This window comes from Microtus pennsylvanicus, chromosome 1 (assembly GCF_037038515.1).
Source record: "Microtus pennsylvanicus isolate mMicPen1 chromosome 1, mMicPen1.hap1, whole genome shotgun sequence".
Lineage (NCBI taxonomy): Eukaryota > Metazoa > Chordata > Mammalia > Rodentia > Cricetidae > Microtus > Microtus pennsylvanicus.
The window spans coordinates 71002532-71017605 of record NC_134579.1 but is presented as its reverse complement, the minus strand read 5'-3'; the positions used below and the strand labels follow the sequence as shown (position 1 = coordinate 71017605).

The 15074-nt window shown below is 47.2% G+C and overlaps 1 protein-coding gene and 1 non-coding gene across 2 annotated transcripts; both read left to right on the top strand.

Annotated features, from left to right (window-relative positions):
- The first annotated feature begins 2657 nt into the window (after positions 1-2657).
- Positions 2658-2764, top strand: LOC142842799 (U6 spliceosomal RNA). The gene has a single exon (XR_012909464.1). It is a non-coding gene; the product is annotated as a U6 spliceosomal RNA (small nuclear RNA).
- A 3543-nt stretch (positions 2765-6307) lies between these two features.
- Rtp1 (receptor transporter protein 1) lies at positions 6308-8881 on the top strand. The gene is made up of 2 exons (XM_075960135.1): positions 6308-6579; positions 8362-8881. The coding sequence occupies exons 1-2, from the start codon at positions 6308-6310 to the stop codon at positions 8879-8881; spliced, it is 792 nt and encodes a 263-aa protein (XP_075816250.1).
- Positions 8882-15074: the final 6193 nt, after the last annotated feature.

The window sequence follows — 15074 nt, the reverse complement described above, 5'->3', positions numbered from 1 at the left end:
GAGTTCCTGCATTGGGGGTCGTTAAGGCTGAGGAAATATCAGATGAAAGGAACTGAGACAGAAAATACAGCATAGAATTGGGAGGTCTGTTTGATCATACTGAAACAGCCAAACAGCCCAGCGTTTATTTCAGAACTTGCTTATATACAAAAGTAGAACAAAGCATGGCACTGACAGCCGGTTAGTGTCTAACCACAGACTATTCCTGTCCTTGAGTGAGCAGTCTCCTCTCTAACATGTGCTTGCTGCTCAGAAGCAGCCTTACTTTCTGTCTTGACGTTCCTGAGGTTTGGCGTCAACAGTGTACCTTCTACAAGATAAAGTGTTTTTTTTTCTTTTCCTCACAGACAAAGTTTATAGGAAAGAACAGAGCAGGGAAGCTTGAACTCCAATGACTTATAAGTCAGAATGGACTCCAGATGGAAACTGAGTCACACGAGGGCTCCCATAGCCATAGGCCTTCAGCACTGGTTGGGAGGCTCCAGAAGATGAACGCAGCTGCCTCTATAACACTGACTGAAGAACACCGCATTTCTAGTGAGGAAGGCTGACGTCTTTAACTGGAACAAGCAGCTTTAGGAAGGAGATACATGGAGAAGTGGGGCAGGAAGGAGACACCTGCCTACCCAGCCAGATCTGCCAAATCAACTTGGTGATCAGTGGGGTGGCGGGTGTCATAGTCAGAGAGCTTCACAGCTGAACTCATTGGTTTTACAATATCGACCCTCATCCTGAAGCATCCGGCCTAAGCTTACACTGGACCTGTCTTTGGGAGGCTTATTTATGGAGACAGCTGGGTGAAAGTCTCTTGCCACACTCCAGTGGTGTTCTCAGAGGTGTGCTGCATGCTCTGAATGAATAATGAAGATACAGTGTTGTTGTTTTATTTTTCCTGTCTAGTCCCAAATGATTAAGGGTTGGAAAGGGCAGATAAAGGCGCCCTCGAAGCTAGTCCCAGCAGTATGCTAGGAATGCATTTCCTGGGATGATGTAGAAGGCTTGACTCCCAGGGAAGGGCTGTTTCTACTCAGGAAGAAGCATGGTGATTCCTTTGAACTGAAAATCGTGAGCGGTAACTACATCTTCATCATTAAGTCAATGAAGGGCTTACTGCTGCGACTCCACACCCGTGGGGCTCTGGGGAGGAAAGATTCTTTGCTGTAGGATATCAAGCAAGTTTAGATCTTTGATCCCTGGCCTCTGGGAGCCAGGAGAATATTTTGGTCTTTGGTACAGCTCCCCCAAACTCACCTTTATCTCCACAGATGCCACATAGGGATGGGAAACTGCTCCTGGTTGGAATTGCTCTTTGTGAGCATGCTGTGTTGAGATGGACAATACTTATTTTCATAGGATCTTGATGAACAATGGCATATAATATAATATTCAATGAGTTGAATATTATATTTCCTGTCAGGCCAAATATGTCAGAGGCAGTTTTCTTTCTTTTCTTTTAATCACCGTGTTTTCTAGTAGGGATTTAGTTTTAAGCCCTTTGTGAGCTTAAAATATTATCACATATTCTCAAAACCCAAACCGAAGCCAAAGGCTTCAAAGACATTTAAATCTGTGATCTGTGAGTTTGGATTCTCCAGCGTCAGAGCTCTTTCAACAGGGCAAGATACAGGGTGGTTTCTATTTGCTTTTCTGTCTTGGTAGATTTTTGAAATTATTATTAAGCATCCTTCTATACAGAAGGGTGCATTGTGCTAGCCTCTGCATAGTGAACTCAGGTCTCAAATTAAACTTAATTTGTGCCAATGGGGATTGCATCAGCTGGCTAACTGCAGACACACACACACACACACACACACACACACACACACAATGATTCTCACTTTCAGCATCCTTGTTTTTCACCAGAATGTTTATCGTAGCAACAACTGCAAAATACTCGTACAAGATTTGTTCTGACCATGTTTGCTCTAAGCTTCTCTTAGCTTTCGGTGCTTATCTAGGAACTTCTCCAGCTTCCAGCTCACCTTGGCCAGTGGCTACCACTTTGGACAGCTTCCATTACATCTAACAAGTTGTTTAGATCAGTTTACTTATCTCAGAGTTGACTGCTTTAATTCAGAGCCAAGAGTCCTGATTTAGTTAACAGTTTGAAGAAATATCCCCCCAAAACCTTAGTCGTCACTTCCAGTGTTAATATTGAGTGGTTCTAGACTTAATTTCCATCCCTCTTATTGTGTCTGGTTCAAACCTAGGAGTGATATATGCCGAGAGCGTCGGTCTCTATGTGGTCTGCTCTGTACCTCAGGTGGCCCTTGGCTCCAGGCACCCCTGTGCTCCACTTCTGAAGCATTCTCTTCCATCCCACGACCTCATCCAACCTTCTATCCTCCCAACTATTCAGGTTACTAAGTCTAAAGCTCTTTAAACTGTGCATGGCTGTAGCCAGGGGCACCACACATTTTTCACCTACTCTAGCTCTTTGAGTGGATGGAAAAGTGAAGGCCAAGAGAAAATAAGTGACTCGCGTGAGGTCCCCAAATCAGTTGCAGAAGGGCTAGCGTAGGTCTTTGAACTCCTGATTCCAGACACGCAGCTCCTTCCATTGCGCCTGAGTCCCTGGCACCAAGTGTTTATGAGCTTGCAGGGTCGTGCACAGAGAGAAGCCGCAGTGTGTTTTCTTTGGGAAGACTTCAGACTATGTGTTCACCTCGGCAGCACATACGCTAAAACTGGAACCTGACAGAGAGGGTTAGCCCGGCCTCTGAGCAAGAAGGACATGCAAATTAGGAAATCGGCCTCAATTTCGAGAAAGATTTTGGATTGAATTCCTCCTTCGGCTCTGAAATAATTATTCTGAACATTGTGGGTTTGTGGGTGCAATTGCTTCATTGAATTCAACAGTGAAGACTGCATCTTGGTAGTGAAAGAGAGCCTGGGGGATCGCTTGCTGCCCTCTCCTCATCTAGAGGGGCTGTCGCCTCGGGACCACAGCGTGTCATTTGCTGATAGGATACCGATTCATAGTATCTGCAATCCGTGGAGACTGAAATGGGCACATGTAGTGGCGAGATGGGACACACACACATTTAACTGGCAAACAGTATGTTCTCGATTCAACATTGGGCAGACAGCACACTGGTTAAAGCAGTCATACTCATTCCAATCCAAGTTCAACCAATGCCAAATGATGAACCTGGGGCAGGTTATCTGACCTCTCAGTTACACCGGGATATCTGTCAGTTGGAGCTGCAGCCTCTGCTCTGGTGATGGAACACACTACTGTGTATAAAGAATCTGAGACAGTGCCTGAGAGCTCCTGCTGTTTAGCGATCGCTATTGTGCTGCAAGTTAATATATACATACAATTACACAAGACAACAACATATTTTATCATAGCGAAAAGATACATGTCACATAGAACAGGATAGCTATGTATAAGATATAAAGGAATTCAAAACAAAACAACAACGAATGAACGTGGGTTATTTCAGGGCTCATGCATTTCATAACCAAAGGTGCTGTATTCTCATCATCCCATTGCTAAACCAACTGAGGTAAAACAAGGTTCATCAGGGCGTCATTCATGCAGAGTCAGGAGCACCTGGAGGACGGTGTCTGGTACCAGATTGAAAAATTAGACTTTTCAGGCCTTCATTTTGTATTTTAAATCTTCTCTAAACATTCTCTGCCCCGCCACCATCTTTCCCAGAGCATGAGTGACATGGCATGTGTGGAAAGCAGAGGACAACTTTCAGGGATCAGTTCTCTCCTTCCACCCTGCGGGTCCTGGGGTTGGAACTCAGTCATGTAGTCAGGGTTGGTGGCAAAAGCCTTTACCCACTGAGCCAACTTGCCAGCCTCGGCCCTTCTTTATTAACTTCCAATTTCAGGATTTGCAGGAAATCTACATGTAATTCATACCACTAGAAGGTTCTGCAGCCACAACAAGACTTTGTGGAGAAGTCAGGAAATGACTTTCCTTTTGTTTCTATGTTTTTGAGACAACTAGCCATGAACTCCCTAGGTAGCTGAGGACGACCTTGAACTCAGTCCTCCAGCCTTTGACTCTCTGGTGCTGGGATTATAAGTGCAAGCCATGATGTCCAGCTGAGAGATGTGGTTTCTGACTGTGAGCAGCATTGTTTCTGATGCTGGGAATGTACGCTTGTGGGCATAAATTTTAAATACTCAAGGGCTCATCTGTGAGGGGCTGAACTAAACTTTGCTGCCTCAAGAGCAAGATGGGCTATGTAAATGATGCCCACTCATATAACAGAATAATACAACCTAGGGCACAGGACTGGTGAAGAGTATTAATGGGCTAGAAGAATATTCATGAGATATTAATTATAAAACATGTCACAATGTCCTATGGCATTTATCTTAATACTAACACAGTCATCTGGGCAGTGGTGGTGCACGCCTTTAATCCCAGCACTTGGGAGGCAGAGGTAGGTGGATCTCTGTGAGTTTGAGACCGGCCTCGTCTACAAGAGCTAGTTCCAGGACAGGCTCCAAAGTTACAGAGAAACCCTGTCTCAAAGAAAAAAACAAAACAAAAAAAAAACCAAACATACTAACAACAGTTACCTTGGGTAGGAATGTTATGAAAGAACAATGTTTTTGTTTAATTTTATCTTTATTTCGTACATTTTCTGTAATAAGTGTGTATGGATTTTTTAAGGAAAAAAACAACATGCTAAAAATTACAGGTCTAGCTGCCCACAAACAGGGCCAGTCAGGTCCCGAGCTCCCATTGCCCACCAGCCTTGTGTCCTCAGGAGCAAGCAATCGGCCATGGGTTCCATCCTAAGTGCCTGAATTGAGAAAGATGTGGCCCTGGGCTGCTCAGCGACTGCAGCCTGCCTGGTCAGTTTTGAGATGGAATCAGCTCCCCTCTTGTTCATCACATTTTCCTGAGCCCCGGGTGCTTGTTGACACCTGAAGGAAGCTTGAAGAAAGAAGGGAGAAGGTTGAGAGGAACAGAGCAATATCTCATGGCACCACCATCAGGACACAGCAACTTTGTCATTACCCAAATAGCATGTAGCATCAGCCAGACCACGTCCTGAGCCCATTACCACGTGCTGGTCTCCTTCCATTCCAGGGTGGACTCTGTCTCCACCTCCCAACCTGTCTGCACACTCAGCCTCTATTCTGGCTTCCCCTGCACAGTGTCTACCCAATGGGGCTAGTTTTAGCCCTTTCCCGAGAGCCTGATACAGACCTTGCTCATCTTAGTAGATGAACCCACCTCCCACCCCACCCCCTGTACAATCATTTTTCCATTTCCCAATTTCCCTTCAGAGCTAAAGTTCTCTGGGCACTTTTCCCTCCTTGCCTCCCTTGTTCCAGTATCCGTTGTTTAACAATTTCTTTTTCTTGCCCCCATCTTGTGTTCCCCCTGATCATTCTGAATGAATTTCCACTGAGGTTGGTGAACCTGCCTTTCTTTACCCCTGCTCTAGTTAATTGTTGAATATTTCCAATGATCTAATTCAAAGTGAACAAGTAGAGCTATTTTACCATTAAAAAATTAGCAAACTATAAGTTTCTAGATGCAGGCAGTGTTGCCTCAGATGGTTCTCTTCTGTTACTGACTGGGAAGTAGTCCTGTCTTGCTACCTGGGTGATGCAACGGCTTTTACCTTTGTGCACAGGTAACCGCTCTTGTCAATGGTTCTTGCAGTATGGATCTCATTACGTTATTGTCACCGGGCACATATCCAGTTACAAGCACCTTGCACAGGGCCTGACACATCAACATACTTGAAACACAAGAATGAATGGGTTGGAGTGGCTTATGAGCAGCTGTGCCATTCATACGATAAGATAAATCCCGGATCTGCACGGTGACATAGTCACTGCGATTTATGAGATCTCTGATGATGTATATCAAATGGCAGTGGTCCAGGTATGAGAAGGGTGGCTATGCAGAGGGAGGCTATATTCTAGTTCAACCTGCTAACAGGTCTACCTCTTCCCATCCCTTATTTCTCCTTGGCTCCCTAAGGCGGAGTGGTTACCATAGCAGCCAGGTGCTGATGATGCCTCCAGGGGGTGGCCAGGTGAAATTGAGCCTGCTCTCAAATAATCACCTCTCCATGCTCTTGCAGGCCAGGATGATAAGGTCTGAAGTCTAGCCTTTTGCCAGGCCCCCAACCTGCCTTGGATCACTGAGACTCAGAAACCTTGCTTCTGCAGACTGCCATCGGGGCTCTGAAATACCCTTCCAGAGACTCTTTCCTCCCCAGGTAGTGTCCCCTGGCACCCTGCCTAGTTGCCTTGGAAACAGGTTCCACTGCGGACAAAGGAGGGAGTCGGGTCCTGCTTCCTCCCGGTCCTGCCAATGAGGATTTTTAGACCGTGGAGACTACGCTGCCCTGCCCTGCACTTGCCCTCATTCCCCACGTTCTCTCTAAAGTGGAGCTTGCCTTCTCTCGCCCCCGACGAGGACATGTGTAAGAGTGTGACCACAGGTGAGTGGAAGAAGGTCTTCTATGAGAAGATGGAGGAGGCAAAGCCAGCTGACAGCTGGGACTTCATCATAGACCCCAACCTCAAGCACAATGTGTTGGCCCCTGGCTGGAAGCAGTACCTGGAACTTCACGCCTCAGGCAGGTGAGTGGCCCAGCAAGAAGGGATCTGCAGACAGTGTCTGGGACCCAAGCCCCGGGGCACCTTCGGAGGATTGAGAAAGATGCACAGAACACAAATGCGTGCTCCAGTCTCACTGTGAGGCTACTGTAGACGAGAAGGCAGGTAATTCCTAAAATGGACCCCGGGTTGGGCTCAATTCTTCACCTGTTCACCAGGAGAACTGTTCTTACAGTTTCTCCACTTAGCAAATAAAGAGTTAGAAAAATGCATATTATATAATATATATTATCTAGGAGAGAATATGCAATAATAAAAGGATTAGTTTCTGATTCTGAAAGTTTACACACTTTTGGACTTTAATATTGTCTTTTAAAGTATCTGTGAGCTGAGAAAAGGAAGGCTTGGGTCCACTGGCAGTCAAGGGATCTGTGCTTTTGCATTGGGGAAAGCTCAGTTTGAACCTAGTTAATTCAGCTCGATTTGGTTTGAAATGTCGACCACACGGAGCGCACTGGAAAGTGACTGTACTGTTGGCTCTGTGTCTCTTGAGAAATCCATTTTCCTCTTTGGACTATGCTTTCCCCAGTGTTGAATGAAGGGTTAGCGAAATCTTCACTTTGAGCTCCAGGGGTGATGATGATGGTGTTGATCATCTAGAATTTGCTAGAGCTGCAGAATATTGGGCCCCTTCCAGACTCAGATCAATACCTGGACTTTAAGAAGGCTCCTGGGTGATTCTAGAGTTCTAGTCTTGGGTCCAGTACATGGGTCTACCTTAAGACTTACTTTTGGGACTTGAATGATGGCAGCCGAGTGGTGCAGGTATCTGGGTCAGAAGCAAAAGCCTTCTCACTTAGCTTGGCCCAGTCAACTCAGTTCTGTGTTCAGTTCATTCCAATCAGCCCTGCAGGGTACTGATCCGGCCTCTCTCTAGCTGTGATGGCTCTTTTACTGTGTCCTGAAACAAAATGAATGATAGGTTAATTTCTGTGACACCCCCCCCCCAATTCTGACCTTTTTTTTTTTTTTTAAAGAAATACAAGTGTAGTCTGACTGAGAGAAAAATAGTTGCTAAAGATATGAATAAGCAAAAAGACTAAAATGAAAATGTGGGCACCCCTCTATCAGATGTTAGGGTGCTACTTCCTGGAGGTTCTTGTGGGGCAGAGTGGGAGGACTTTGTGGCTAACTCAGAGTTTCTTGCTGAACTGCGATTCCTGGCTGACTGAGGTCAGCGTGGGAAACTCTGGCCTGTGTGTGTGGGGATCATCTTCACTCACGCCGTCTCCACTGCCAGGACCTGGGAATTCACTATCTCTGGCCTGTGCTAACAGTTGATGGTGCTAATAATTCATTGTTGATTTAGGCCCAGTCTGTTCAGTCAGTGTTAACAGATAGACTTGTCTATCTTTTAGCTGGAAAGATTCAACTTTGCTGTCAGACTTCCACGTGGTGTGGGCAGAGACTCAATATACCCAGAGTATTTTATAGATAAAGAATGAGTTCCTTAGAATTGGGAGAAGGGGTAAGGCCTGAGGAAACCCGGCCGAAGGGAGACAAGGTCTCTGGATGGCAACCAGGGAGCAGACCACTGCTAGATTCCCGGTGCCAAGTCTGGAAGGCTGCTCTTGTCCCTTAGGCACTCATACAGAGCAAGGACGGTGGCCTCCTCGGGGAAGCTAATGAACCCTGGGGACTGTCAGCACAGGGCCCCACCTCTGCCAGCCTCCATATCCCTTAACCCCTTTCCTGGCTCGTTTTCATCCCTCCATGGTCTTCTCTTTCTCTTTCCCTCACTGGCAGGTTCCACTGCTCCTGGTGCTGGCACACCTGGCAGTCGCCCCATGTAGTCATCCTGTTCCACATGTACCTGGACCGTGCCCAGCGCGCTGGTTCTGTGCGCATGCGCGTGTTCAAGCAGCTGTGCTACGAATGCGGCACGGCGCGGCTGGATGAATCCAGCATGCTGGAGGAGAACATCGAAAGCCTGGTGGACAACCTCATCACCAGCCTGCGCGAGCAGTGCTACGGGGAGCGTGGGGGCCACTATCGCATCCACGTGGCCAGTCGCCAGGACAACCGGCGACACCGCGGCGAGTTCTGCGAGGCCTGCCAGGAAGGCATCGTGCACTGGAAGCCCAGCGAGAAGCTGCTGGAGGAGGAGGCGAACACCTACACCTTCTCCCGTGCGCCCAGCCCCACCAAGCCACAGGCCGAAGCCGGCTCAGGCTGCAACTTCTGCTCCATCCCCTGGTGCTTATTTTGGGCTACCGTCCTGCTGCTCATAATCTACCTGCAATTCTCCTTCCGTAGTTCTTTCTAAGATTCCCGCGTGGGTCTGAGGCTGGGGAGCCAGCTGTTGGGAAGGGGTGAGGTGAGACCTGGCTTGGGAAAACGGGGCATGTTCTAATGCGGTGCGGTCATTGATTCAGTGGGAACCACGGCGAACCTACCCAATTTTTCCATCTGTAAAATTAAGGATCTGGGCTGGGAGGTTGATTTTTCTAGAAAGCTAAGGTTCTAAAGTCCTTCTTAGGTACCCCAGGAACGTTTGGTTTGGGAGGTAGATAGAGCTGAATGAGCTGCTTTCTCCTCATCCACCAGCTCCTTCCAATTTCTGTCTTCTCCCCTGCTGCAATCAGAAGTACTTTCATGTAAGGATGAATATATATATATATACATATATATTCCATGTAATATGTACACATATATGTATGTATATATATATATGCATATACACATATATATGCTTAGTTGCTTAAAAAGGAAAACAAGCTTGGAAATTACAGGACTAGGCCATCTCAAAAGGTCTTGAAGCAATGAACTGGACTCCACTCCTTGTTAGCCTCTCGCTCTGTCCTCATCATTCCCATAGCATCTAGTTATACCTTAAAGGAACCTCTTTGCCTTTAAGATGACCCTCACCCACAGCTCTGCCTCATGCAGGCACAGTAGTTTCCCCTGAAGTAGAGAGATGGGGCGCTGGGCTGCTGCTCCACTGTACTTTGTTTATGTTCCCCGTCTTGAAGCTCCTAGCACCTTGTCCTTCAGGTGGGTCTCACGGTCTGCCTGGCTGACGGATGACTGGCTGCTGGGGTACGGTCATGGTGAACTGGGCCAGAACTGAGAGAGCTGTGGAAGAACACTGCACATAGTGACTCTCCATTATGCGGAGGGTTTTCAGAGTTCGGATCCTCAGCTGCACTGATGACCAGAACAGGGAACAGCCAGGCCACCCAAGATTTTGGATTTTGACAATCGTTGACTGGCTTTTCCACATTTCCTTTTTTTTTCCCCAAAGAGGCTCTCTCTGGACCACAAGGATGGGGCATCTCAGCAAGAAAGGGTAAATTACCTTGTTGGTAGAGAGTACCCAGAATCTCACATCTCCTCAAAATGGGGTGAATTATGTTTACAATCCCAGGATCGGACACCCTGTGGTAATAGGGTGTAGAGTAAGGCTGGTGGGGGAGAGGTGAAAAGCTGGAAGTGGGGTGCTACCCACCCTGAGCCTTAGAGGTCCTTGTTCACCCTCTCTGTTAGTAACCAACTTCCTGTCCTCCTACCATTTCTCTCTTATAGAAAGTCATAACATCTGTAGTTGGGAAGGCAGGAGGGTCACTTACATAAAGACCTTTGGGGCATCATTAGTGCACCTTTGAGATTGTCCTCATGGTCCTTTATCTCCATTGGGCCATTAGTTCCCCCCTTGGTATCTTGTCTTCTCTCTTACTGAGGCTTTCCAGTTACTGCTCTGGGTCAATCCTGTCCATAGTCAGGAGTGATGTGGAAGGTCATCCTAAGGTCAAGTCCTCGCTCCGATGGTGGAAACCGGCTGTGATGTCTTCCTCCACAGTATTAATTTCTTTAGTGACATATCCTGGGCACCTCATCTTTAGCAAGTTCTCATTTGGGTTCTGGGTACAGCAGTAGGCACCTTGGGCCAGGCACAGTCTATCAGAGACCTCTGGTCACTTCAGAGATTCTCAGGCCTGGTGGTATGTTAGGAACCCTGGGGAGGTTTAACAGAAATAGCAGTGCATTGAAATACCTGAGTTAGGACAGCTCCCGGCGCCCCGCCGCTGCTGTCTGGTATCATGCCTCTAAGTGAGTGGCAGCTTCATTTGTATCTAGTTTATAAACTATGCCTGGTGGCCTCCTCTGATGAGCCTAACTGGCTTCTCCATAACTTGGGCTCCACATCCCTCCTCAGCTGCCTTGTTTTTTTCTCTCTGTTCTTGAACGTCAAACTCCCTTATCCTTCCAACCATCACAATCTGTTGCTATAGTGACATTATCCGTCCCCTTGGTCTCCATTACTGAGTCTTTCTTTCCTGCTGGAACCCCCATCAGACCGGTGGTGAGCTCTCATTCTCGGATGTACTCCCCATTAGACTATAGGCTCCAAATGGCACAGACTCTGTGGAGCACATAACAAGAGCTCAGTAAAATTTCACTGAATGATGACATAAACCGATGAGCAGGGCCATCCACAGCCGGATCTTTGCTTCTCTAGTGTATGACAGTGTGTGCCGTCCTCTTCTTGTCCCACCGCTTATTTTCCTAGGCCTTGTACTCAAATAAAATATTTCAACCAAAGCATTTGGAGGATAAAGTTTGTTTGTTTCAGATGGTAGCATGGGATTAGACAAGCGATGAGCAATTCTCCAGGCGCTGGAAGCTGTAGGTTCTGCTTTAATTCTGGACTGATTCCCCCCTGGGATTTGAAGATGCTCACTTTCTCTTTGGCTCAGGTGCCCTGTCTTGAGGTTAAAAACAATCTTGAGGTCTTTCCCCCGCTCCCATCCTGGACTCAGTCGCATGCACCTGGTTCCTCGCATGTCCCAGTGCCAAGTTACCTAGTCTGTTTCTCAATACCCCAAATGTCAGGGAGGTCATCATTGGTCAAGGCAGCTCATGCTCTCTTTGGCTAGCTCTGTCCTGTGGAGAAGGCTTTTTCTTTTGGAACCTCCGCCAAAGGATTTGTGCGTTTGTGGTCACGGGTTCCCTAGTGGAATGGGCATGGGGAGGCTCCTTTCAGCTCTTAACCTGGGTCTCTCCTCAGCATGGCAGCAAGAGGATCCTCTTCACCAGAGTCCACCCCTGCCATCCCTCCACACCTTCCCCATCCTGTAAAGGCCAGAAATGACAAATGATGTGAGTCTATTCATCCTATTATAACATTTTGCACCCACTCCCTTCTGCAGCAACCCTGGTGTATGTGCTGTTCCTCAGGCATGTCCGACATGCTCTTCCCTAGGGCCCATCTGCCCTGTTCCCTCTGCCAGCAATGGTCTGTAGAAAGGCTCTGGCTCACTCTCTGACCTCCCTCCAGGCCTTTAGAGTTTCATACTCAGTCCGGCCTCCTTTGACATGCTATTTCATGCCATAACCAGCATGCCCATCCCACACTCTATTCCTGGTCTCTCATGCCTGTACTTCCGTCTGGATCCTCAGAACTCCGGGTCTAAGAGAGGGACTTATATGTTAGTCCTTTATCAAGGATGATGACCCAAGGAAGCAGGACTCAGGGAGGGTGGAGCTAAGCAAGTGTTTTAGTTTGCTTTCTATAACCACCATGTGATAAGCACCATGGCCAAAAGCATCTTGGAGAGGAAAGGGTTCTCTTACAGTTCCACAGGATCACCAAGAGAAGTCAGGCTAAGAGCCCAAACAGGGCAGAAACCTGGAGGCCAGAGCTGAAGCCACACTTGTAGAGGTGAGCAGCTTATTGGCTTTCCTTGGCTTGCTCAGCCTACTGTCTTACAGAACTAAGGACTGCATGCCCAGGGGTGACACTGCCCTCAGTGGCCCAGGCTCGTCCACATGATTGTTGTTAATCAAGAGAATGCCTCGGAGTCTTGTCTGCAGGAAATCTGATGGAGGAGTTGTCTCAAGTGAGGTTTCTTTTTTCCAGATAACTTGGAAAAAGTAGCTTGTGCCAACTTCACAAAAAACAAACAAAAACCAGAATAAACAATATCAGCAGCAACAACAACAAAAAAAATATCAAGCAAATTAATCAGTACAGGAGGCTAGGGGGAAAAAGGCAGTAGAAGGCACTGTTATTAAATCAGCAGCCGAAACTGATGTCTCTTTGCTCAGTCTCTATATCCATTGCTACCTGTAACTGTGACTAAAATACCCAAGAATACAAAGTCAGGGAGGAAGGACTCGTTTGGCTCATGGCTTTGAGAGCTCTCACTCTATGGTCCTTGGCTCCACGTCCTCGGACAGAACAGTATGGTGGCAGGAACCTGTGGCAGCAGAAGGGACTTCCTCACAGTGGATAAAAACAGAATGTGGAAAGGAAGGGCTGTGGACAACAGCCTTTCCATGAGCCTACTCCCAGTGACCTACTCATTCCAGGTAGATACCACTCCTGAAAGTTTCTAGAACTTTCCCAAATAGTTTCATCAGGTAGAGAGCAGGTGTTTCACATGTGAGCCTGTGGAGAACAGTTCTTATTCAAATCATAGTATTCCATCCCCAGACTCCAAAGGCTCATATCATCTCACAATGAAAATTTGTGTTTTTGTCTAACATTGAGAATGTAAATGTCTTGGCGTTTTTATTGCCATGAAAAGACATCACGACCTTGGCAACTCTTATTAGGAAAAAATTTAATCGAGGGGGTTCACTTACAGTTTCAGAGGTTTAGTCCATTATCATCATGGTGGGGAGCATGGTGGCATTCAGTCAGACACGGTGCTGGGGGAATAGCTGAGAGTCCTACCTCTGGCAGGCAGCAGGAAGTTGACTGAGGCAACCAGGAAGCATCCTGAGCAGAGGAGACCTCAAAGTCCGCCCCACAGTGACACACTTCCTCTAACAAGGCCACACCCATCCCAACAAAGCTGCACCTCTTAATAGTGCCACTCCCTCTGAGATTATGGGGCCAATTACATGCGAACTACCACACTAGACCACCCATCCCTTTTTAGCCCCAAATGTAACGTGAATGGCCTCTAGTCGAATTTTCAACAGGGTCCTCCTTCAATATGTAACTTTATGTGGCCTTTACTGTCCGCTTCCCAGTGACTCTTCGGTCACCTGGATGCTGACCGGAATCACCTAGTAAGTTTGCTCAGCAGAATTTGAAGCCCTTTCTGATTTGCTTCTTTAAACTCTTCAAACAAGAATTCCAAAGGCTTAATCCCACACCACGGGGGGTCAGGTGTGGTCATGTGATCTCAGTCCTGCATTCTCTGTTAGTTCCTTTCTTAACACCACGATCAGACTGTCTCAGAGAAAACCCTAAGGGAGAAACTATCTGTTTTTCCTTACAGTTTCAGAGGATTGAATCCCTGGTCACTTGGCCCTATACAAGTGAGAAGAACAGCATCAGTAAACAGCTTGTTCCGGTTCAGGGGTCTTCAGCTTTCTGGAATCCTTTCATTCTGCACCTCATGTTGCGGTGACCCCCCCCCAACCTGCTTCCTAACTGTAATTTTGCTACTGTCATGAAATTGTCATGTAAGTATCTGGCATGCGCAGTATCTGATGGGTAACCCCTGTGAAAGGGTCGTTTGTATCTTTGTCTTTCAACCGAGGGTTACGTGAACAGACAGTGCTTGGAAATCCAGTGACAGCCAAAGTGATTAAAACAAAACAACCCAAAACCTGAAAAAGGGAGCGTATTCATTCCAGTGGTGACCTCCCAGCAGGGTTTCAAGTTCCTTTTAGTCACATGTGCAGCACCGTGTGTGTGTGTGTGTGTGTGTGTGTGTGTGTGTGTGTGTGCGTGTGTGTGTGTATGTGTGTGTGTGTGTGTGTGTGTGTGTGTGGGCGTGCGTGTGCGTGTGTGTGTGTGTGTGTTTAATCTGATGAACACCCCTCCCATATTTTCTGAACACATTCCTCTTTATCCTTAGATCGTCTGCTGCCTCTGTCAATCACAAGAGGGCACCAGGGCACCAGGCTTTCCCCCTGGGGAATGCTGTGTCATGTCTGAAAAAGGGCTCCAGCAAAGAGCATTTATTGAGAACAGTTTCAGTTTGGGATACTTGGAAAGTTCTAGGAATAGAGAGGGATGAGGATTACACAGAAACATCACTGTACTTAACACCACTAAACCATACAACTTAAAGAGGTTCGGACGATAAACTTCACAGACTTCCAGAAAGGGAAACGAATTTGTAAATTAGGATCTGTTGATCCTAAAGTGTGTGTGAAACTGTCCGATGAAGGTGGAAAACACGAGAAACATCAGTGTTAGAGCCCAGGCATGTGCAGGTCTCACCACACAGGTTTCCCGAAGGAAATGAAGATTTTTAGGAGAGGTGAGATCAGCCAGGAGACACAGACAAATGAGAGAGGGGAAAACAGAAGGAAACACAAGAAGCAACCCTGCCAAGTATCCACTAGAGAGGGGATCCACAGAGCACCCACTAGAGAGAGGACCCACAGAGCACCCACTAGAGAGGGGACCCCCAGAGCACCCACATCCAGGATTCAGACAGAAGCAGGAAACCTCTAGAGAACAGAAAGAAGGAATGAGGAAAGATAAGGGGAAT